The sequence below is a fragment of the Chaetura pelagica genome, unplaced genomic scaffold (assembly GCF_000747805.2).
Source record: "Chaetura pelagica isolate M959 unplaced genomic scaffold, ChaPel_1.0 scaffold24, whole genome shotgun sequence".
NCBI lineage: Eukaryota > Metazoa > Chordata > Aves > Apodiformes > Apodidae > Chaetura > Chaetura pelagica.
The window spans coordinates 1,158,161-1,178,472 of NW_009953077.1; the positions used below are offsets into that span (position 1 = coordinate 1,158,161).

Consider the following 20,312-nt stretch of genomic DNA (forward strand, 5'->3'; position numbering starts at 1 on the left):
CCCCCCGCACCTCCGGCCCCGGTAGGTGTTTGTGGGCTGTTCCCGGGCGCGGGGGGGGGAGAGCAGGCGCTGGGTTTCGGGGCTCTCTGTAACATGGTTTCTCATGTGTGTGTTTTTCTTTCTCTCCTCCTCTCCCTCCTCCTCCCGCCGCCGCTCTCCTCCTCCCCAAACACACACGTACACACACACACACACGTTTCCCCTCTCCCTCCTCAAGGCCGAAAAGGCAAGCCAAACCTGCAGCCGACGAAGGCTTTTGGGATTGTAGCGTGTGCACCTTCAGGAACAGCGCCGAAGCCTTCAAATGCAGCATCTGTGATGTCAGGAAAGGCACCTCCACGAGGTACGTCCGCACCTCTCGCCCTGCGCCTACTTGTTGATTTTTTTCCCGTTGTTGCCTGGATATTGGCTGGTTGCATCCCCCCTTTCCCCCGGGACACAGTCCCTTCTGTCCCCATTCAAAAGCTGGTGGAATGCAAAGATTCTCTTTCAAGCGTTTAATTGGAGCTGGAAGACATGTTTGGTGGATGTGGCAGCAACCTGAGTGTTTGTTGTTCTGTGCATTTCTGTTGCTGATGTGCGGAGGGCTTCTTGGAGATCCACAGCCAGCCAGAAACGTTCTGACTGTGGTTTGGGGCAGATGGTTTTCTGTGGTTTGGGTGGATATTTACCTGTGTTTTCTGCAGAAGTAGAAATGACTGAGTATTAGGGAGCAAGGAAGGAAACGGCTGAAACTAAAGATGCCATGAGAACAACAACTCCCTTCCTGAGGTGTTGATCTCTTGGCGTCTGTTGTCATCCAGAAGGAATTGGCTTTGTGCTCAGTGTGGGAATGGTGTGGATTTCTGAAAGCTTGAGCTGTCAGGTCTTTCTGATTGCCTTGTGCTGAGTAACTGTGAAAGTCTTTATGAGATGGTGAAGCTGACATACAGTAGTTAATCTCAAAAAGAAAAACCTCAGTCCAAAAACTTGCGCTCTGCCAGTCAGTGGGTTCAGAAAGTTTGTCCTGGAAATATCAGTTGGCTCTGAAACAGGCATGTGGTGCTCTGCTTTTTCTTTCTTTCTGTGATTTGTTCTACCTTGTTGACGTCTGATTTTGCTTATACTGTATCTTCCAAATTTGAATTCCCATTGCTTTGCTCTGCCAAGGAGGTCGTCCGTAAGGTTTCCATTGTGACAGGCATCATTCCCCTCCTTTGAGCGGAGCGGTGCTCTCACCAGCGGGCTGCTCGCGTGACTTGGCTGTCTTGCCTTGGTTGACAAAGGAGGTGAAGGCGTGTTTGGTTAGTTATTGTTTGCACTGAGTTTTGGACAATGTGAAGTGCCTGCGTTTTTAATGGGGAGCATGCTTTTGGGCCACTGAAACTGAGTTACAGCAATGAGTGCTGTACTGCTTCTACTGCCTGTTTTATGAGGTGCATCTGTTACAAGTATCTACACTTTTTACAAAATATACAGGGGTGTTGAACTTAATACAGTTTTAAATAGCATAATTAAAGCATTCAGTAAGGTCAAGCTTTTGGGGTGGCGGTGTTTTCTATGCACCTACAGCTGATTCATCTCTGGTTTTGTTCGGTGTTTTTGTCACTCAACTAAACCTCCCACAGCAGGTGGAGGTGTCTGTTTCCTTGGCTTTCCCGTTGGCTCAGGTGAAACACAGTCATCTTGCAGTCTCCTGGTCTTCAACCCTGCTGCTACAGCCTGTGACCGTGCAGTCACCATAAGTGCTCTCAGCCTCACGTCGGGTGTGTGCACAGGTGTTTGCAGGAGAGCCTGAAGGAGGTGCAGGAACCCAGATGGGTTGGATCTGGTATCAGATTCTATCACTTTCATTTGGCCACCATACTGAGGTTCATTTCAGGAGCAGCAGCTTTCTCTTGCATGCCCTTTAAATTTTTTATTTTTTTTTTTAAATTACAGTTTTCAAACTGTTTATTGAGGTAGTAGAATGTTTTGCCTTTTAAAGGGCCATTAAGAGGGAAAGCAGTGGATGATTTCAGGTTAAGAGCCTTGCTTGCAGATGTGATCCTCGGGTCTAGAACATGGTACTTCCATTTAGCTTTTAACGGACCCTTATGAATGGCTTCTAATTTTAATTCATTTAATTCATCAGCTTTCTATTCATTTTTTGCCACTTTTAAAATTGCTTTTGTTTGTAGAATTTGAGAAAGTATTTAAAATAGTCAATGGGCCATCATGTATTCTTGCATATTTATTTAATTTATGAATAAATACAGCTGAAAGCAGGAGTGATTGAAGGCTGTGAGCGAGTGTCGTATGTTGAGAAGACCTGGGAGGTCAGAGTTCTTTGTTGTGGTGTTTCTTTGAGTGTTACAGTATGTGACGTATGAGTTCACGCTGGGGAAATTCTTCAGAATTTTTAGAATAAATGACTGATGTAAAGATACTCAACGAGTTACGATTGATAATTTATTACTTGAAATATAAGGTGTCGGATGAGCTTGACTTTTTAAGTTGCAATTTGACAAGTTGATGACACTTTTCCACATTTAAAGCTGCCTCACTTTGTTAAGGCTTCAGTAACGCTTATCGGAAATTTATCAAACTCATGTTTTAAAAAACTCAACAAAGTAGTGAAAGAGAGGCATTGTAGATGTGGTGAGGCAACTGTTCTTCATCAAATTACTGTGTGCAATTACGGTATGCCTAGTTTTTTTATGAAGATCTGGTATGACCTACTTTCCCCCACCCCCCTCGACTGGTGAAGCCAGTTGTTGCTGTACAATTTGCTTTGGCTGATAAATTTTCTCTAATTTGAGAACTAGTTAGGACACTAGCTAGTTCTCACCGTGTGTATATTTTTTCAGACTCGATTTAATCTGTTGGTGTCTGGGAGGGGTGACTGGCAGCAGTTAGAAGTCTTACTTTGTCGGATCCAACCATCCCCTTTCTCTAGGATCTCATAAAAGACGTTTCAAACACAGTGCGTTTGAGTTGACCTCCCAAGTCAAAACCACTATAGATGCTAAACAGTTAAATCACACCTGAATATTTTTTCAAGGGGCTGTTTATAAATATTTCAGTTGCACTTTTAAATAAAAATGAGGTCAAATCCATCTCAAGAGAATCAGGAGTTGTCGTGCAAAGATTACATTAAACCTGTAGTACTTAGTCAATACTAGATTTGTTACAGTATGTCACTAACTCCCTTTATTCAACTTCATTCTTGCTATTTTATGGTTAAACTTTATTACACTCTATTTAGGCAAGTATATTGAGTTTTTCTATGGTTTTCCTTCTGCGAGGGTCCTGGCAAAGATACAAATGATGTTCAACACAACATTTAGTTGGGCAAGGTGGTGGTTTAACAGGTTAGCTTGGGAGCGAGGGATGGTTAGATGTTTGCTGGGGTGTACAAGACTCTTTTCTTTGCCTGAGGTTTTTGTGTTGGTGTAACAGTGCAGTGAACTGGTGCTGCTTCCACTTATGTCCTGCAGCTCTTCTGGTGGGTTGCTCTGGTATAACCCACTAGTTTCTTGAACACAGGAGAAGGCTTGAATTAAAACTTCTGCAGGGACGTTTGCTCCACAGACTTGCATTCCCTTCCAATAATCATTACTTCTTCAAAGACAGAAGGAAAGTTTACTTTGAATTTCCTAGGAATGTGAGGGCAGAATTTGGCCTTATATTTCCCATTATGGGGAGCTGTGAATTCCTATTTGAGGGTAGGTGATGGTTCCCTGCTTCCATTTGTTTTTATTAATTGTATGCTTGCTCCTCTTCCCCTTCCATTCTCTTTTGTTAACATTTGTTGTGCTCCTTTACACCTCTTCTTGTAGCTTCCTCTCTCCTCCCAGACACAGCCGTACAGAGTGTTTTTGCATGGGATTGCTTTCAGGCATCATTGTGAAGGAGAATATTCCCCCCCCGCCTATGATTTCACAGAGATAGTTATTATTTCTGAACCTTTCCTGGATAAATATACAAGTGGTGCATGGAGTTCTTTGATGTTAATTTTTCTTTGACTCTAGAATAAGTGCTTTCCTTGTCCAAGCTTCATGAATGTGCCTTGATTACAGAGAAATGCACACAAAAAAAAAATCAGTGGAAGGTGCAAGATCAACAGCTGGATGTCTGATGTGAAAATTAACAAAACAGTGGGACTTCGTAGTACAAAATTAACAATTTGTAGTGTGTATGTTCTCTACAAGGCATGCACTTAATAAGCATTTCAGTTGTATTTGTTGCTAGTACCTGTATATCCAAAGTGCATAATCTGGAGATTGCATCAAGTGGTTTGAACATACCTTTCATTGTGGAGGGCTCAAGGAGTACACGTTTCACTCTTCTGCTGCTCTTTAAGGGGAGGTTGAGCTGAAATTATTCATCATAATATTAAAATGAGTTTTCTTTTGTGTGTAGAACAGATATTGTGGTTACATGCTGGCCTTCATTCTCCATCAGTTCTCGAGAAAATTCCTTTCCATGTTGGCAGGATCTAATTAGCACCTTGAAAGACATAAACTGCTGTTCATGTCACCATTAAAAGGTACTCTCTTGTTCTGCATCCAAGCTGGGCTGACCAGAATAGACACCAGATACTCCTACTATTCCTGGAATGAGGAATCAGGCTCATGATCCTAACTTCTCTACAACTAATACATGCCTTGCTTATTTGCCATGTATTTTTGGAGGACTGTTTTTCTAAAGGTGATAGCAGTGATGTGTAACTGTTGTGGTTTAGGAACAAAGTGGTTTCATTTCATTCTTTCAAATTAATTAGCTTTCACCTGCATTAAGGGGCGTTTATTTAGCACCAAAACTGGCCTTTATGTGGGTTATTGGCTGTAAAAATGGTGTATGTGGCTTGTCTGGAAAAAGTTGTTGTGGAAGGGATGTTGGTGCCCTTAATATGAAATACTGGTTTTACTAATTTACCCTTTAGATCTGTGGTTAAATCATCCCTATTTTTCCTGTTATTGCTGAAGTTAAATGGCATTTCAGTGAGGTGGGTTGGAGAATGGTCTGTACCAGCCTGGGGTCATCACAGGGCCATCCAGATCCTAACCCCTCGAGGGCTCCTTTGTTGCTAATGGATGGTGAGAACTGTAACTCTGTATAGGTAGTTGTGAGTGCTTGAATGCACTATTACCTACTTGCAAAGTATTGGCCCACATGCAAGGAGTTCTTCAGACCTCTGTTGTCTCATACCTTGCTTACCAGCACTGTCTAAAAGTTTACAGCAAGCCCTGGATTCTGGGGCTGTGGTCTGACAATACACTGAGTTTGAATTTGACTCATACCCCAGGTGCCTCAGGCATGTGGTCCATGGTGTGGATCCATTATAATTCAACTACTGGTACTGATTCATGCCACGCTTATTTTTTTTAACTAGCACAGAGTTAGTCTGTGGGACTTAAGCTGAGCAGATGAAGCTGGTCAGTTTCAAATCAGCTATTATCTGTCATCCTGGTGCAAGCATAACACTGGCATAAGATCTGTGTCTTGTACTTGAGCTGTTTGAGAGAAATAAGAGCTGTGTCCTGATTTGCTCTTTGCTGGAGTTTGGCTCTGGCATTAATGATCTCATTACCATCACCCCAGGATTTCTCTTGGGTCTCAGCACCTCTGGGAAATTGTTCTTAGCAGGAAGGATCCTCAGTATTGATGTGCAGCACCTTTGCAATACCCCTTCACTATGGCTGCCAAATTCGGGTGCCTGGAATGCTGTAGGTGACAAACATTGTAGGTACTGTGGTGGCTGCTGTGACTCAGTCTCCTTCTGCCACTCGGATAGGATCATCTTAAGGAATAATATTTCTCCCTGTTAATGGTGGGTTTTTTATTAGGGATAAAAAAAGTCTTTAAATAATGTTCTAAAATCTGCAGTGTGGATAAGTTGTGTTACAGTGTCCATGTGGATTACCCATGTGGATGGTAAGGTTTAAAGATCTATCTCTGATTTCTGTTGGAGACTGTTAAAAGATCTAATTGATAAGCTGCGACACTGAACGGGTTAATCTATCACTGATAATATGCAGCATGGATATTATTAATATTTTTTCCCTTCCTCCATACACCGCATAGACAGCAATCTAAATCAAAGTATGTATGTGTGTGTAGGAGGAGAGGGCTGTAAACAGACATTGCATCCACTGGGATGCTGGCCTTGGCTCTCAGCAAATCCTCGTGAAGTGGTAGGCAGAGGAATGCCAAGCAACTTTCTCTGCATGCCTTTCTTAGTTGCCCTGATTGTTTCATGTTCCCGTCAGCTGGTTGTGGAGAGGCTGCTGCGTTTGCACAACTGATGTGTGTGTTTGCATCCTGGGGTGGGTTCATCTAGTAGGTAGAACCATGCATGAACTGGGAATAGAAGAGTGTGCAGTGTAGACCGGGGTGTTAGCTGAGAGGAGGGAGGTGGTGGATGTGAAGCGTGGTTCCAGCAGCCACCCTTGAGTTGGTGGGATCATGGCTCGCTGTCCTGGGCTGTGTGTTAGTGTCCCCAGCAGCTTAGTGCTGTGGGGCTGTTTTGGCTGAACTGTTAGGTCCCTGAAAGCAACACATGGGACCCAAGACCAGGGAGGGATGAAGGCTGGCAGGTAATATGCTATGGACAGGGTGGATTCTTTTGGGTGGCCTCATCAGTTTCTGTGCTAGAGACTGGGTAACTCTGCCTGTAACTCCAAGAGTGATCGTGAGTCAGGTGTCCCTTGTATTCTGGTTGCTGCAAGACCTGTTTAGTGTTTGCAACGTGAATTAAATGGCTTTGCTGTTGGTAGGCTCACTGTTCCTTGTTGCAGTGCTGCTCCTTTTCTTCCTGCTCCCTTGGGCTTGAATGAGCAGATGGATCCTTCCAGGGTTGCTTGGTGAGAACCACAGAAGTTCACAGCACTTCTCAGAATCACAGAATGTTAGGGTTTGCAAGGGATATTGAAAGATCATCTAGTCCAACCCCCTTGTCAGAGCAGGATCCCCTAGAATAGGTCACACAGGAACACATCCAGATGGGGTTTGAGTATCTCCAGAGAAGGACACTCCACAACATCTCCAGGCAGCCTGTTCCAGCCTTCTGTCATCCTCAGAGTGAATAACTTTTTCCTCATGTTTACGTGGAGCCTCGTATGCTCCAGCTTGCACCCATTACCCCTTGTCTTGTGATTGGACATCACTGAGAAGAGCTTGGTTCCATTCTCCTGACACCCACCCTTTGCATATTTGTAAACATTAATGAGGTCACCCCTCAATTTCCTCTTCTCCAAGCTAAAAAGACCCAGCTCCTTCAGCCTTTCCTCATAAGGGAGATATTCTACTTTCTTCACCTACTTTGTGGTTCTGCACTGGAGTCTTTCAAGCAGTCCTGCCAGTGTGCAGGAATATGGCAGCGGGACGAGAGATGAGGCTCACAGTGTGAGAAGTGAGAAGGATGTTCTCTGCTTCTCCTTTATTACATACATCTCTCCTTGTCAGCGCAATTCTTCTTACAAGAAAACCCATTGACCTATTTTGCGGGATTTTGGGTGGTTCTGTAGGTTAGCGGGTTCCAGTCCTGCCATGTAGGTCCCTCACAAGGTGTGCTGAAGTTTTGTTATGCACAGCTCTGACCTGGAATGTAAGATTCATACAAACTCTTTCTGTGGCTTTGTCTCGGATCTGAGCGTTATGTCTCTCTCTCTGCACTGGCCTCCTTCATGAGGCAGAAGGAGAACTCTGGGACTTCCCAGAGACGAAGGTTTTTGAGGGTTTGTGAGGATTTTTTGTGTGTGTGTGTTTCAGACAGGTAAGTGCAAATTACCTTTATTGCCACTTCATGTTTATTGAGGACATGGCAAAAAAAGCAGACCACAAGTGCTGAGTAACCTGTGCATGCTGCCCTAAGCAGATGTGCAGGATTGTACAATACAGCAGAAATAATGTGGAAATGCCTCCATTACATTTATGTAAGTTCCTTTTGCAGCTGACACATGCTAAGTACATTGATTATCTCTTTGTGCAGACAGATTTTCTTTACAGCAGCCAAAGCTCCTTTCACACTTTTTTTGGTACATCTGGAGGTACGACCAAATCCTTAACATCTCTCTTCCCATAAGCCAGCTATTAATTAGGTGCATGTTCTTTGTAGCAGAGTGCTAATTGGTACATCAACAAATTCTCTGCCTGTTAAACATTGGAAAGATTTAATTCTGACTGGCTCAAATATAAATGAGAAGGAAAGCATCACATCTCATTGCTGACCTAGTGGGTTTTGTTTCACTGTTCAGTGACTCAGTATCTTCACAGTCAGGTGAGTCTTGACTCCTTCCCAGAAAAAAAACCTAACTGGCTAAAACTGGGCATTGTTTTGATAGTATTTTATTACTAAGTGTTTTATTACTATTAACACTGCCTGTGTTCCTGAAAAAGTACACCTACAGCAAGTCTTCTGTTAAGTAATACTGGAAATGCATGAGAAAAAGAGGTTGTAGAGGATCATGTATGGTTGTATGGGTCATGAAACCAGGGGACCTGACTTTGATCTGTATGTCTTACTTGAGACACTGGCCTGGGATTGTGGAGTAACCTCCTATGCTACAAGGATCAAAACATGAAAAATTTGTAATTATTTACTGTAGAAGCAGAAGTTTTGTAATAGTCAAACTGATTTTAACCTTCTGACTGATAAACATTTTGAAGCGTACATTTTATGGCAATTTACTGAGAGCTGAAATGTTCCATATTTAAGTAAGCACAGTGTATGTTTTATGTCAGTTGCTATATGAAGGTGCAAACTTCCAAAAGCTATATTTGCAACATACATAGGAATATGTTCAGGAGTTCTAGAAAATTTAGTTAGAGGATCTCATCAGATTGGTTGTCTTTAAATAAAATGGAAGCAAAACAAGTCAGTTTTTGGATTCTGTTTAGGGGTAAACAAGGAATAAATGTTTAGACGTGTTTGCTGAAGCAGATTGTTCTTTGGGATTTCAGAGTTATGATGGATTGCTTGTAACATGCAGAGGTACTAACTGAGAAAATATCTTGCCTGAGATAAAGCTGCCTTCTCATTTATATTGTTAAGTTGACAGATGTGAGACTGATTATAATCTGGAATATTTTTCTTGAACTAAATTGTTTTTGAGTGGGTGTAACTATGTCTAAGTAATTAATGTGCAACTTAACACAGTGAAATCGGGGAGGTGGATGGAGGATGTAGAAGTATGAAGATTTGGTGGCCTCAGTGATGTTGCAGAGTTGACCAGAATGTTGCCAAAGGAGTTAACACCTGTGCTGTGATTCTGCTCCTGAATGTTTTTGGATTTATAGGGGTAGCTCTTAACTGAATATGTTTATTACCTTTTATAAATTGCATTATCTATGTACTAAATTAATATAAGGAAAGATTTGTGTTTTCTTTCACTTGTATTTGCAGGTGTCAGTGGGGATAATAAAATGTTGGTTTGATCTGGGCCTGTGTAAAAGAGGCTGGAATTCTTCGCCCTTTAGCAAATAAGCTAGCTAAATATCCTTCAGTTTTAAGTTGATCAATGGTAGGTGTTAAACCCCTGTGCTTAATTAAAAAAAATAGCTAGATGAGCAGAAGGACATAAATCTTCCTTGTCCTGGTTGGACAAAGCATGCATATATATGTTCAGGTTGCTGGAAATGTCTTTCTGCTGCAACATTTGGCTCTAATTATGTATCTTGGAGCTCTTATTCTGAAAGTGCTTTCACTGTTTTTTCAGCAGTGGTACCGAGCACTTTCTCTTCCCAAGATGAGATTTCAGTGAGAGAGGCAATACATTGATGGACGATGGCCCTGTGATGGAGTCAATCAGCCAGTACAGTCATTTGTCTCCTGGGGATACAGGGTAGAGCACATCATTAGCAGCAGAAGGGGAGGCTTCCCTCTGCAGTGTGAGTGCTGCCAGGGAGCTCTGGTTGGTGCCTGTTTGCTGCTGTTGCTCAGTTATTACAGGTGCCTTCTGGAGAGCAAAACCGTTTTCATTTATCTCCAACAGTCATGGGTGTGGATCAATTTAACCAAAATATTTAATAAGCTCTAGGAGATGTTTCCAGTTCAGCATAGTATTAGCAGTTTGTAAATCTGTATTGTCTTAAACTTCTGAATTATTTTTGGGAAATAATGTATATTTTATTAGTTTTACACACAAGTAGTTTGACTCGTGTAGGAAAGACTGGCAGCTGCCTGGTGCCAGCGTGGGATTTGAAGGATATGGTGTGTCTTAATCAGAGAAGTGTGGAAAGTGAAGAGGGTGGGATGTGGAAGTTACTCTAATAGTGTCTGACAGTGCTGTTGGGTTTCTGTCAAAGTGGAGGATGAAACATGTGGGTGGCTTGTCTGAGGGACAGCTGGGTGGTGTGCTGGTCTGTTAGCTGAAAGGTGTCTTGATGTGCTGTAGGTGGTGGGCATCATCAAACTTGACCCAGGGATAGCAAATTAACCTGCAAGTGGCTGTTCCTCCATGGCTGCTTTGCTCTTTTTGCGGCTCTTCTCTCTTGTTGGAGGTGTTCCCATGAGGACCAAGCATGGGCTTTCCCTAGGGGTGGGCAGGAGCACTCCTGTTACAGGGCACAGGGCTGCAAACCTTGCCAAAGCAGGAACTTGGTGTTCAGAGATGCTGAATTCCCATGTGGCACATAGTAAAACTAACGATGTTGGCAAAAAGGTATTTATCCTGGATGGCTGGTGGGTGTTTTTGTGTATCTGCCTGTGCTCTGAGCAGGAAGGTGGCAGCTGGGGCACTGCTTGTGGCAAGGACATTTCTCCCAACCCCTTTTAACTTGCTGTAACTCTGGACAGTTAGGTGACTCACGTGCATAGGTTTAAATGTCTGTAAAGTGAGTGTAGTGAGAAGCCTCTACCACATATGGCTTATAGGAGGTTAAGGTAGTTTGGAAAAAACTTTGAAATCCTGAAATGCCTTCTCAAAAACAGCATTTGAAGTCAGACTTAAAAAAACAATGGCACTGGAGGAGTGTCACAGCTGTGAGCTGCATGGGTGTTACAGGCATGGGATTGTTAAGAGTTGTACAATTTTACATGTGGGTTAGTAGAGTAAGGAACATGTGTAGTCATGAGTGTGTGAATACTGTTCTCTGGCAGCAATTAAGAGTCATTAATTAGAAGTACTTATTACCGGATGTGACTCAAGTTAGTTGTAAGTTGCTTGACTTCTGAGGTCAAAAAGATCTAATGCATCTATGAGAAGTGTTACTAGCATCTGTGTGATGGCCAGGCTATCCACAGGGACAGTCTGTAAAACCAGAGCACAAACTTTGTCATTTTGAGGCTCATTAAATGGCTTATTGACAGTGACAGTTTTGCAGCACCTCTACCAGCTGGGACCATCCATGTATTTGCAATCAGAAGTTTAGACCTATGAAGGGTTCATTAAGGCTTCTAGGTTGCATCAGCTGGGAATGTACAATGGTGTGCTGGGAATTTACACTGCTGCCCTGAGATTCTCTATTATTCAACCAGCATTTGAAGAAGCAATAGTGAAACTTTATAATAAATAAAAGCTTCCCTTTTTGCATGACGAGGATGACTTTTTTCCCCATTACAAATTAACCAAGTGATACAAAAATCAGCAACCAACAGGGAGGTAGAATGTGATGGCCATACACTGCACATCTCTGCATGCTCTGTAAACTTTTGGGAGATAACACCTTAATGTTCAGTGCATTTACAAAGACTTGAACTGTGAGGACAGTCTCGTGGTTTGTGCTTGGAAGAGACGTTACCTCTTCCAATACCCAGGTATGTCAAGCAAGTAATGGAAAAAGGTCCATAATGAGGTACCTGTTACAGTTCTCTGTCAATTCTCAGGGTTTTTCCTAATGTGCAGGGAGAGTGAGAGATAACACCTAGCAGCAGTGCAGGTTTTTTCCCATCTCTTCAGTTTTTCCCCTCTTGCAGTCTTTTTTTGCATTGTAAGCCAGGCTGACTTTCCCACTGGCACTCTGAACTCAGAGCAATGAAATTGTACAACTATTTACTACACTTGCTTGTTTTAAAAACCTGTCACAAGCATGAGTAGTTTGTTGTTTTGTTTTGTTTTTTCCACAAAGACACATAGCTTAAGGAAACAGGTTTACTTAGTCATGGATGTGGGAATATGGACGCTAAAATTAGTTTAATAACAGTTGGTTGCTTCATTTCTGAGTGTGCTGGCATTTGTAATTCTGCCTTCAATCTACAGGTAGTTCATGCTCGCGGAGAATGTGACCTTTTGCTCTTTGCATTGATTTTTGTGAATTGTGTCCAGAGGCTGCTGCAGAACTCTTTGTCATCAGCTGCAAGGGCTGGATCAGGCCTCTGAGACCAATACATGGAGAACAAAGAGAATAAGTTGACATGAAACTTAACACAGTTATCTTTCGTGATCTTACTTTGTTCTAAAACTATTTTTTTTCCAGGGAGATTTTTTTTTTTAATAGAGAAAAAGAATTGAGAAATGAGTTTTATTGTATAAAGCCCTGCATGAGATTTACAGGCTGAGCTTGGTGCGTGTCCATGTAAGTGGAGGTCCCCTCAGACTGCTTGTTGCTCTCAGTTGTTCCAGAACCTCTGCAGCTTGAACAGGGGCTGAGACTGATAAAACTTTGGATCTGTTTTGGATAAAACTTTTGGATTTGTTATTTGTTGTTTGTTTTTTTTTTTTTAAGTAAGATGGTGATCAAACATTATCTTGTTTTTTAAGCAGAAAGGAGGAAAATGCCCAGGAAGTCCAACATACTCAGCAAATTTTGAAGGGCTGTAGTTAGCAATGAGTCTCATCTGTCTGATTTTCAGTCTTCTGCCAACTGTATGAAATTCCTGTTTTTGATGTTAGTGTACAAGTATGTTAGTGCTACCTGTGTGCTCACTTGGATCGTAAAGATCATATTCCTTTACCATGGAGTTGTGTCTCTGCCTTTGCTCATACAGTCAGCAAATTATTAGTAGGTAAGTTGGTTTGACTATCAGTGACTTGTTGCTTTTCCTCCCTTCCCTGGTTCAGAGTATTATTGTTAGCAGCTTTTAAAGTAGGGCTCCTTCTGGAAGATTCTCTGGCTTGAGGTAGGAAAAGTGTTCTTACCAGTTTTGAACTTCTGGGGATATTGTGTTTTTTAAAATTCTATTCATCACCTCGCAAAACTTTTGCAAGTGTAGCTTGAATCATGCAGAGCCTGAAGAATACTCTTGGGTAGGGAGACATAAATAATAGTTTAATTGGGCTGGTCTGCTGTGTAGCTTAGATCACTTTGAGTCTAAGGGAAGGACTGATTTTATTTAGTGTTTTACTGTAACAATTCTCCAAAGTCCTAAGCCGAGCATTTATCTTAGTAGAACTTAATGTGGTGTTAAGCAAGACATGCAAATGTGTTTTGACTTAAGCTTTTATTTTGTGAATAAAAATGTTTCAGGTCTTTCACCTTTCTGAAGTTTGGCAATTACAGTAACTGAGGAAGAATCTTACGGGGGAAACAACATCCTATTGGAAGGAAGAAACTTCATGACTAGCACTTAAAAATAGTTCATGACTATTTTTAGATTTATGAAAAAAACATATCTTCAGTAGTTGTTAGCAGAGATGGCAAAAATGAGTAATAGATCAACATTGCTTTAATTAAAAATACATTGATACTCTCCTAAAAATGACTTTTCACATCCAGCTCTTAAGCTTCAAATAAATGTCCAACTTAGCTTTTTATACTCCAGAAAAGTATGCTCTTGTGCTCAAAACATGCAGCAAAAACAACCCCATGAAAATCAATTAGGGTAATAGAGGACAGCCATTGCAAAATATCATTACAATAGTTAAGTAATTATTCCACTGCATGACTTAGCAAGAGGGATAAATAATACATGTAGAATTGTGTTGGAGCCTGCAAGGAAGGTTGGTGCTGGCAGAGTGGATGGGAAGGATGAAGGCAGAGCACATATCTGAGGAGGGGTCTGCTGGGGCTGGTTGCTTATGATTGAAACCTCTCAGTGCCTGTGAGCATGAAGATGCAAAAGATAACAAATTTTCTGTTTTTCTTGAAATTTCAAGATGGCCTTTGGAAATAAATCTTCCTTGGCTGTGCACAGCTAGATACAGTCTGCTTCTTGGAGCTGCCTGGGCAGGTGGATGTTGGACTTTGGGGCATCACGTTTTGTAGTAGAGGGCCAGGCACCTGTCCAGGGCCTGGCTGTGCTGCTGGAACGGTGGAAAACTCCAAAGAAGCTGATCCCAGTGGCTTGCTGCCTTACCTGGCCCACTTCTCTTCCTTTGTCTGTATTTCACCCACATTCTGTGTTTTAGCAACCTGTAGGTCTGGGCTGCTCCTAGTCTGCTGTTGGTTGGGCTGAGAGAGCTGATTAGTGCCTTAGCACAAGGTGTGGAGTGCCATCAGCAGCCTGTGGGTCTGGTCAGCTTTAAAAGATACATTAAAAACAAAAAAACAACAATAAACAAACAAAAAACTTCCACATTGTTACTTAAACTGACAAAGGCAGGGAGGTTCAAAGTCTGACCCACACTACTTTTTCACCTCATTGTGAGCATTCAGTTCACAATACATTCCAGGTACAGGATTGTGCTGTTTTTTCAGCAGACAGATGAGGGGTTTGATTTTTCTTCCTTTCATCTGGAACTGAGTACTCTGAATCTGTCAGTGGCTGTCAAGAGGATTGTACTTTGGATTAGTGAGCTACTGGAAGCAGTTTGAATCACTGCAGCTAAAAGCATGCTGAGCAGTGGTGTAATTATTAGTTATATAATGTCATCAACAAGCTAAGCAAACGAGAATGTAACTGGGGAAGAAGTGCAGACCCATGCAATCCCTTCATTGCCTAAGGACCACCGTGCATTTAAAGGATGGTGTGTTTCTTCTCGGGACCATTATAGTCAGGGCAGTTTTGTTGCTGTTGTGTTGGTTCCATCATGAGATGTATGGAAGCTCCTTTCTGCACCATCTCCCTTTCTCCCCCTTGTTTATGGTAACTTGAGGATCAGGACAGGGTCAAACCAAGAACCCTGCTCACATTAGGTTTATTGGAACTGTTCTTTGTTTCTGTGATTGCACAAATCTTAATTACTTTGTAATTATGGATGCTGCATGAAATAACTCTTCAGCTCATGAGGATAGTACACATTTTTGTTGTTGCATTTTTGAACAGAATTTTTTGGGAAGTTGTGCAATACTTTTCTGTTACACAGTACTAGTAAAACTTCAATATGGGTGGTTTTAGGGAAGCTGAAATAGTTACTGAAATTTCCAAAGTAGTTGCTGTTTTGTGACAAGCTCAAACCTGTCAGGAAGAGAGAGCTGTGTGTTTCAGCAAGGCAGTGTATGAGACTGCACCTGAGACCTCCTGTCTTGTAGGTATTGAGCTGGGGCGGTGTGGTGGTGATGCTTTTAAGTTGTTTGTATTAACTCCTGTGAATATCTTAAGCACACAGAGATGATGATAAAAATTCTGGGGTGTTACTGTAGTTCTGGATGAGTTTGATAAAATATTACTGAAATTATTATTCCCTTGGTTGACTGGATGCTTCTGTTGCCTTCAACCAATACACTCTATTGTAACATTTAAAAAATATTTATTTCTCTTAGTTAAAAAAGAGAGAATTATGCTGGTGTTATAACTTATTTGGGTTTCTAAAAAAACACCTTATCAAATGTATTGATTGTTGATTAATTAGGAAGTATTTCTTATGTCTAAAAAGAGCAACTTTATATTAAAATGTGATACTGCTTTTAAGCCAATGTAAGACTGCCTGGCTTCCAGTTTTGTATCCACATGGCTTCCCTGAGTGTCATTTTGCTCAGCATTCACTGCCATTGACCTTGGATAATTAAGAAAAAAGTCTGCTGTTCTGGGGAGATAAGTGGCGCTTATGTTTGAAATGTAGCTGATTAGCTCAGTTGTGAAAGTTTAATTCTGTGTCTGTAGTTTCTGGCAGGGTGGATATGGCCTGTGCAAAACTTGATGTCCCTCTCTCCTGCTCCCTGGTACCCAGTTGAAATTGTTGCTGAAAATCTCCCAGCACCCCAAGGTCTGAAGCTTGCGATGAGGCTCTTCAATTCCTCAAAGAAAAATAATTTAAAATAATATGGGCTTCTTTTACCTACAGAGTAACTTTTTCACTTTTGATCTGTTTCCACTGCAAATGCAAGGCTGCACTTGTGCACCGAATGGGAATTTGAGATTCCCAGCTAGTACAGTGGTTGGTGCATGTTGACTTTGCTCTCCCAGAAAGGTGTCTGTATCCAGTATTGGCTGTTGAGAGCTGGGATGTGCTGGGGGCTGAGTGGGGATTAGAGAAACACCAGTAGAGAGGAAAGGCCAAATCACAAAAGCAACAAAAAATGAAGGAGAAGCAACACTTTTTTGGGCCTGTGAAAGTGATTTCTCAAAATTTGAAGGTAGGGGACTGGTGAGCATTGAGGTGTGTTTGCCAAATTACTTACTCTCATTTCTCTGTACTGCCACTTAGACTTAGTTTTTTACTTCTTGTGTTTGCTTCCCTTGAGTAACTTTTGAACCATTTCTGACTTGAAAGAAATACATGCTCCTTTACAGTATGAGTGCTCTTTTCTTTTTAGATGTCACTTGATTGCATGGTATTTTGGTTGACTTTTTCTTAGCGTAGGTTTTCCACTTGGAATGCTCAACTACTGTATTTGCACTGGCAAAGTTCTGCAGACTGGAGATGGCTAATGAAGTTAAAATTGCTTTTTTGGGGAGTTCTTGGGCTTTAAAATGATTATTTAATAAGACTGTCTTCAAACTAGAAGCAGCTATTCAAGCCAAAGCACAGCTTTAGAATAAGTGTAGTTGCATCCATGCTGTTGTTTTTTTTTTAAAGCTGGTGTCAATCTCTTTACGCTCTTGAGTGATGGCACTGGGGTGGTAAATGGTGTATTTTGCCAGGTTGTCCTTTGTTAATACACAGTGGGGAACTGTGCTTTATGGCATCTCTGGGTGTAGATGTGGTGTCAATAATGGTCTGGAAGATTTGGGATGGCATGCAGTTTTTACAGAATCTGCTTTTGAAGCAGATTGCCTTGAAAATCTTTGGGACTTTGTAATCTTCCCCCCTGCAAGGGTGTTATTTATTTGGGAAATTGCATAATACTTGTTATGCAAGCAGACTCTTTTCAGCCACTGTGTTAAGTGTATTATAGAAAAAAGTGTATTTTTTTTTTTAATTCAGGCAGCATGTGGCATAAAATAAACCTCACAAATGATGTTTTAATGAAGTTGTGTTCTGTTTATAACAGGTTAGGCAGAACTGAACACAGCTCCAACAAACTTTCACACCTGTTTCCACAAAGAAACTTAATTCCCACCATGCATCCAATTCTGAGAAGTGGTGATTGAGTGGACAGACTGTGTTGTGGATAAAAATCAACATAGGTCTATTAAATTGAAATACACTTTTCCTGGAATATTTCTAGTAAACAACATCTTACATGAAAACTGTCCATACCTTGCTTTACAACATCTCATTTGAGGATTTACTGCTTGCTCCAAATCCTAGGTCCTTTCTCATGTGTTGGTGCACGTCCTGAAATACCTCATTTTGCAGACATATCTATCTTTCCTCTCTTGGCTGGTGCATGGTCTGGTTTTTGAATTTCCCTGAGAATTTAGTTTTAAAAAAGCAGGAGTTGCTGATACAGTGGATTGGTGTTGGGGTTGTAGGACACTGGAGCCTTCATCCCCTTGGCACCCTTTGTGCCTGCAGGCTGGTGAGGCTCAGACTCCACCACAGTGTGGTTGCTTCCCTGTGTTGGGAGGCTTGTGGGTTTTACCCTCAATGTTTAGCTGTGTGCCTTGAATATATCTGTTTAGTTGAGAAAGGGTTGTTTCATATGTAGTATGTCTGAGAATAGAGGAGATACTCACTTGAACAGGAGAGACTTAAAATGAAGCTGTTAATTGTCACAGCCAGTGACTTTTTTCTGTGCTCTTGCTGCCAACTGAGAGTGCTTTAAACTCCTCTCCGAGGTAAGAGGAGACCTCTACCTCTTATCTGCACCTCCCATTCAATTATTCTGTATAATTAGTGTACTTCAGTGGGTAGGCAGTTGTTCATTGGCTCTTTCAGTCTCTCACTTTCCAGGAGTGTTTGTCTACCAGTCTTTTGCCATCACTTCTGTCCTGTTGAGGCATCAGGGATAATCCTTACCTGCTGAGACCTGTGCAGTGGGTGGGCTGCTCTGAACAATTGTGAAAAGGGGAGAAGTTGAGATGTGTACAAAGATAGTAAGTCCAGCTGATGTAAAAATAACCCTGTCCTGGTTGAAAGAATTTGAGAGATGCTGTAATTGCAATAATACCTGAAGTTTTTTTAATAACTTGTCCAGTTTTATGTGGTTGCCCTGAAAGCAGGCTTGCAAATCTGAGGGTCATTTTTTTTTAATTACATGGGGTTGGTTTAGACTAAACTTGTATCTTCCTGTAGAAATTGTTGAACATAAACCAGCAGACCATCATGACCCTAGTACTGCTGTTGCTGTTTTCTGTAAAATGTGGTCATAGATATTGCAGCATCCAAAGGTTTACTCATCATTGAGCACTTGCACCCAGCCACACCATTTGTGTGCCTGTGTATGGTGGGGAGGATGTGTGAATATAGATTGAAATGGTTTAACTACACGAAGAACTTTGCTTCACTGGTCTGGAAAATTCTGAGAAAAAGCCTTAGACTCTTGTGTTACCTGAATGATTTTCTTCTGTGAATGGACCGGAGGGGAATAAGTGACCCAAAGTTCTTGCTGATACAAAAAAAAAGAGAAATGCCAAAGAGGATTTTGCTGCTGCAACCTGTCTTATGAAAGGAATGGATGAGCATGCCAGTGAAGCTGCTGTGGGGCTTTTATTTGTGTTTGAAGCAGTGAAGAAATTGTGAAAGGCCTGTGTGCTGGGTTTGCAATGGGTAGTGGGTGGCCATGCTTCAGCTGCTGCTTGTTGTTGGGCCAGCTTCATTGGACTTGGTGATTCAAGGTTCTTCTTAAAAGCTTTTTATCAGGTATTTTTTGTCGCTGCATGTGTCAGCCATTGAAACAGTAGCCTTTAAGGGACAGCATCTGTGTAGAAATTTAAATTCACTTACCTGAGAAACACCTCTTGGTGACCAACTGCTTTTCTCAAATACTTTGGTGGGAGTCTGTCTGTCTTGGTGAAGCTTCTGTTTGACCTGATACTGTGAAGACTCAAGAGGAAGAGGGGGACTGTTGGTGCAGAGTGGTGGTGGAAAAGAACTGTTCAGGCTGAGGGTGTTATCCACACAGCAACTGCACACGTGGTTGTAGAACAATTCCTAATGATGCTGGAGCTGGAGTGGTGCAGGATCTGTATGTCCTACCAGTGTGATTCCCATTTCAGTCTGTGCTGTATTCCCAACCATCAAGTCCTTGCTGCTTGTTTTGCCCTGCGTGACAATTATGGGTTTATTTTGCTGCATAAAACACGACTATGAATGTGGACTACAGCCTGCAGAGATTGTTGGATGTGCTCAGCCCCCAGTGTTTCTGCTCCTCTGTACTCTGGCTACAGCTGTCACTGCTAGCACCAGTGGGAGCGTGTGTGCATGGGCTCTTCAGCAAAGGATGGATGGTCTGAAATGCCAGCAAAGTGTGTTTGTGCATAAGCAGAGGAGGCTGATGCTTCGCAAGCATTTGGTGACTGTACCGTTATCTCCAGGAAACGTCTGCAGCCTCCAGGGAAGGAGCAGAGGACTTCTCTTCCAACTCATGCTGGTGTTTTTTTAACAGCTGTTTAAGTAGCATTTAAACTACATAGAGCTCAGACTGTAGAACTTGTTGGCTTTTTCCTTTTCACCTTAACTACCTTCTTCCAGCTTATGACACTTGGAAAAAAGATTTTATTTTTTTTTCCAAGCAAGCTCTGAGATGATTTTCCTTTGGAAAAGACAAAGCTTTTGCCAAGTTCAGAAGGATGTAGCTACCTGCGTTTTGAAGAGCAGCATGGAGTGGCTGTCAGGGGTGAGGACTGCTTGTTGGTTTTGGATGAAGCCACTTGCCCTGCACTGCCCTGGCTGCCACCAGCAGGGGAAAGAAGCTGAATAAACAGGGAAACTGTGAAATAAACAGAAACAAAACCAAACCTAGCCCCTGCCTCAGGGCATGGGTTTGAGTCTGTGAAGCAGCTGTTTCAAAGTTAAGCTTTCTTTTGTTAAAAGCAAGCACATAAAAGCTTTTCTGCTTTTGGTTTTGGTGCCATAATGATAATTTCCATGCATTTTTCTGTGTTATTTGATTGCTTTCAGATTCTTCTGAGGGAACTTACTTGAAAAGTGAGCAGTTGTGTTATCGCAGAATGAAGGTGGTTGCTTCAACCTTTCATACCATGC

General features: G+C 41.9%; 1 protein-coding gene across 1 annotated transcript in view; it reads left to right on the forward strand.

Annotated features, from left to right (window-relative positions):
- Nucleotides 1-93: 93 nt before the first annotated feature.
- RYBP (RING1 and YY1 binding protein) overlaps nt 94-20,312 on the forward strand; it is a 40,035-nt gene continuing 19,816 nt past the window's right edge. The window contains 2 exon segments of the mRNA XM_009996882.1: nt 94-118; nt 121-343. Of these exon segments, the coding sequence (XP_009995184.1) occupies nt 94-118; nt 121-343 (248 nt within the window).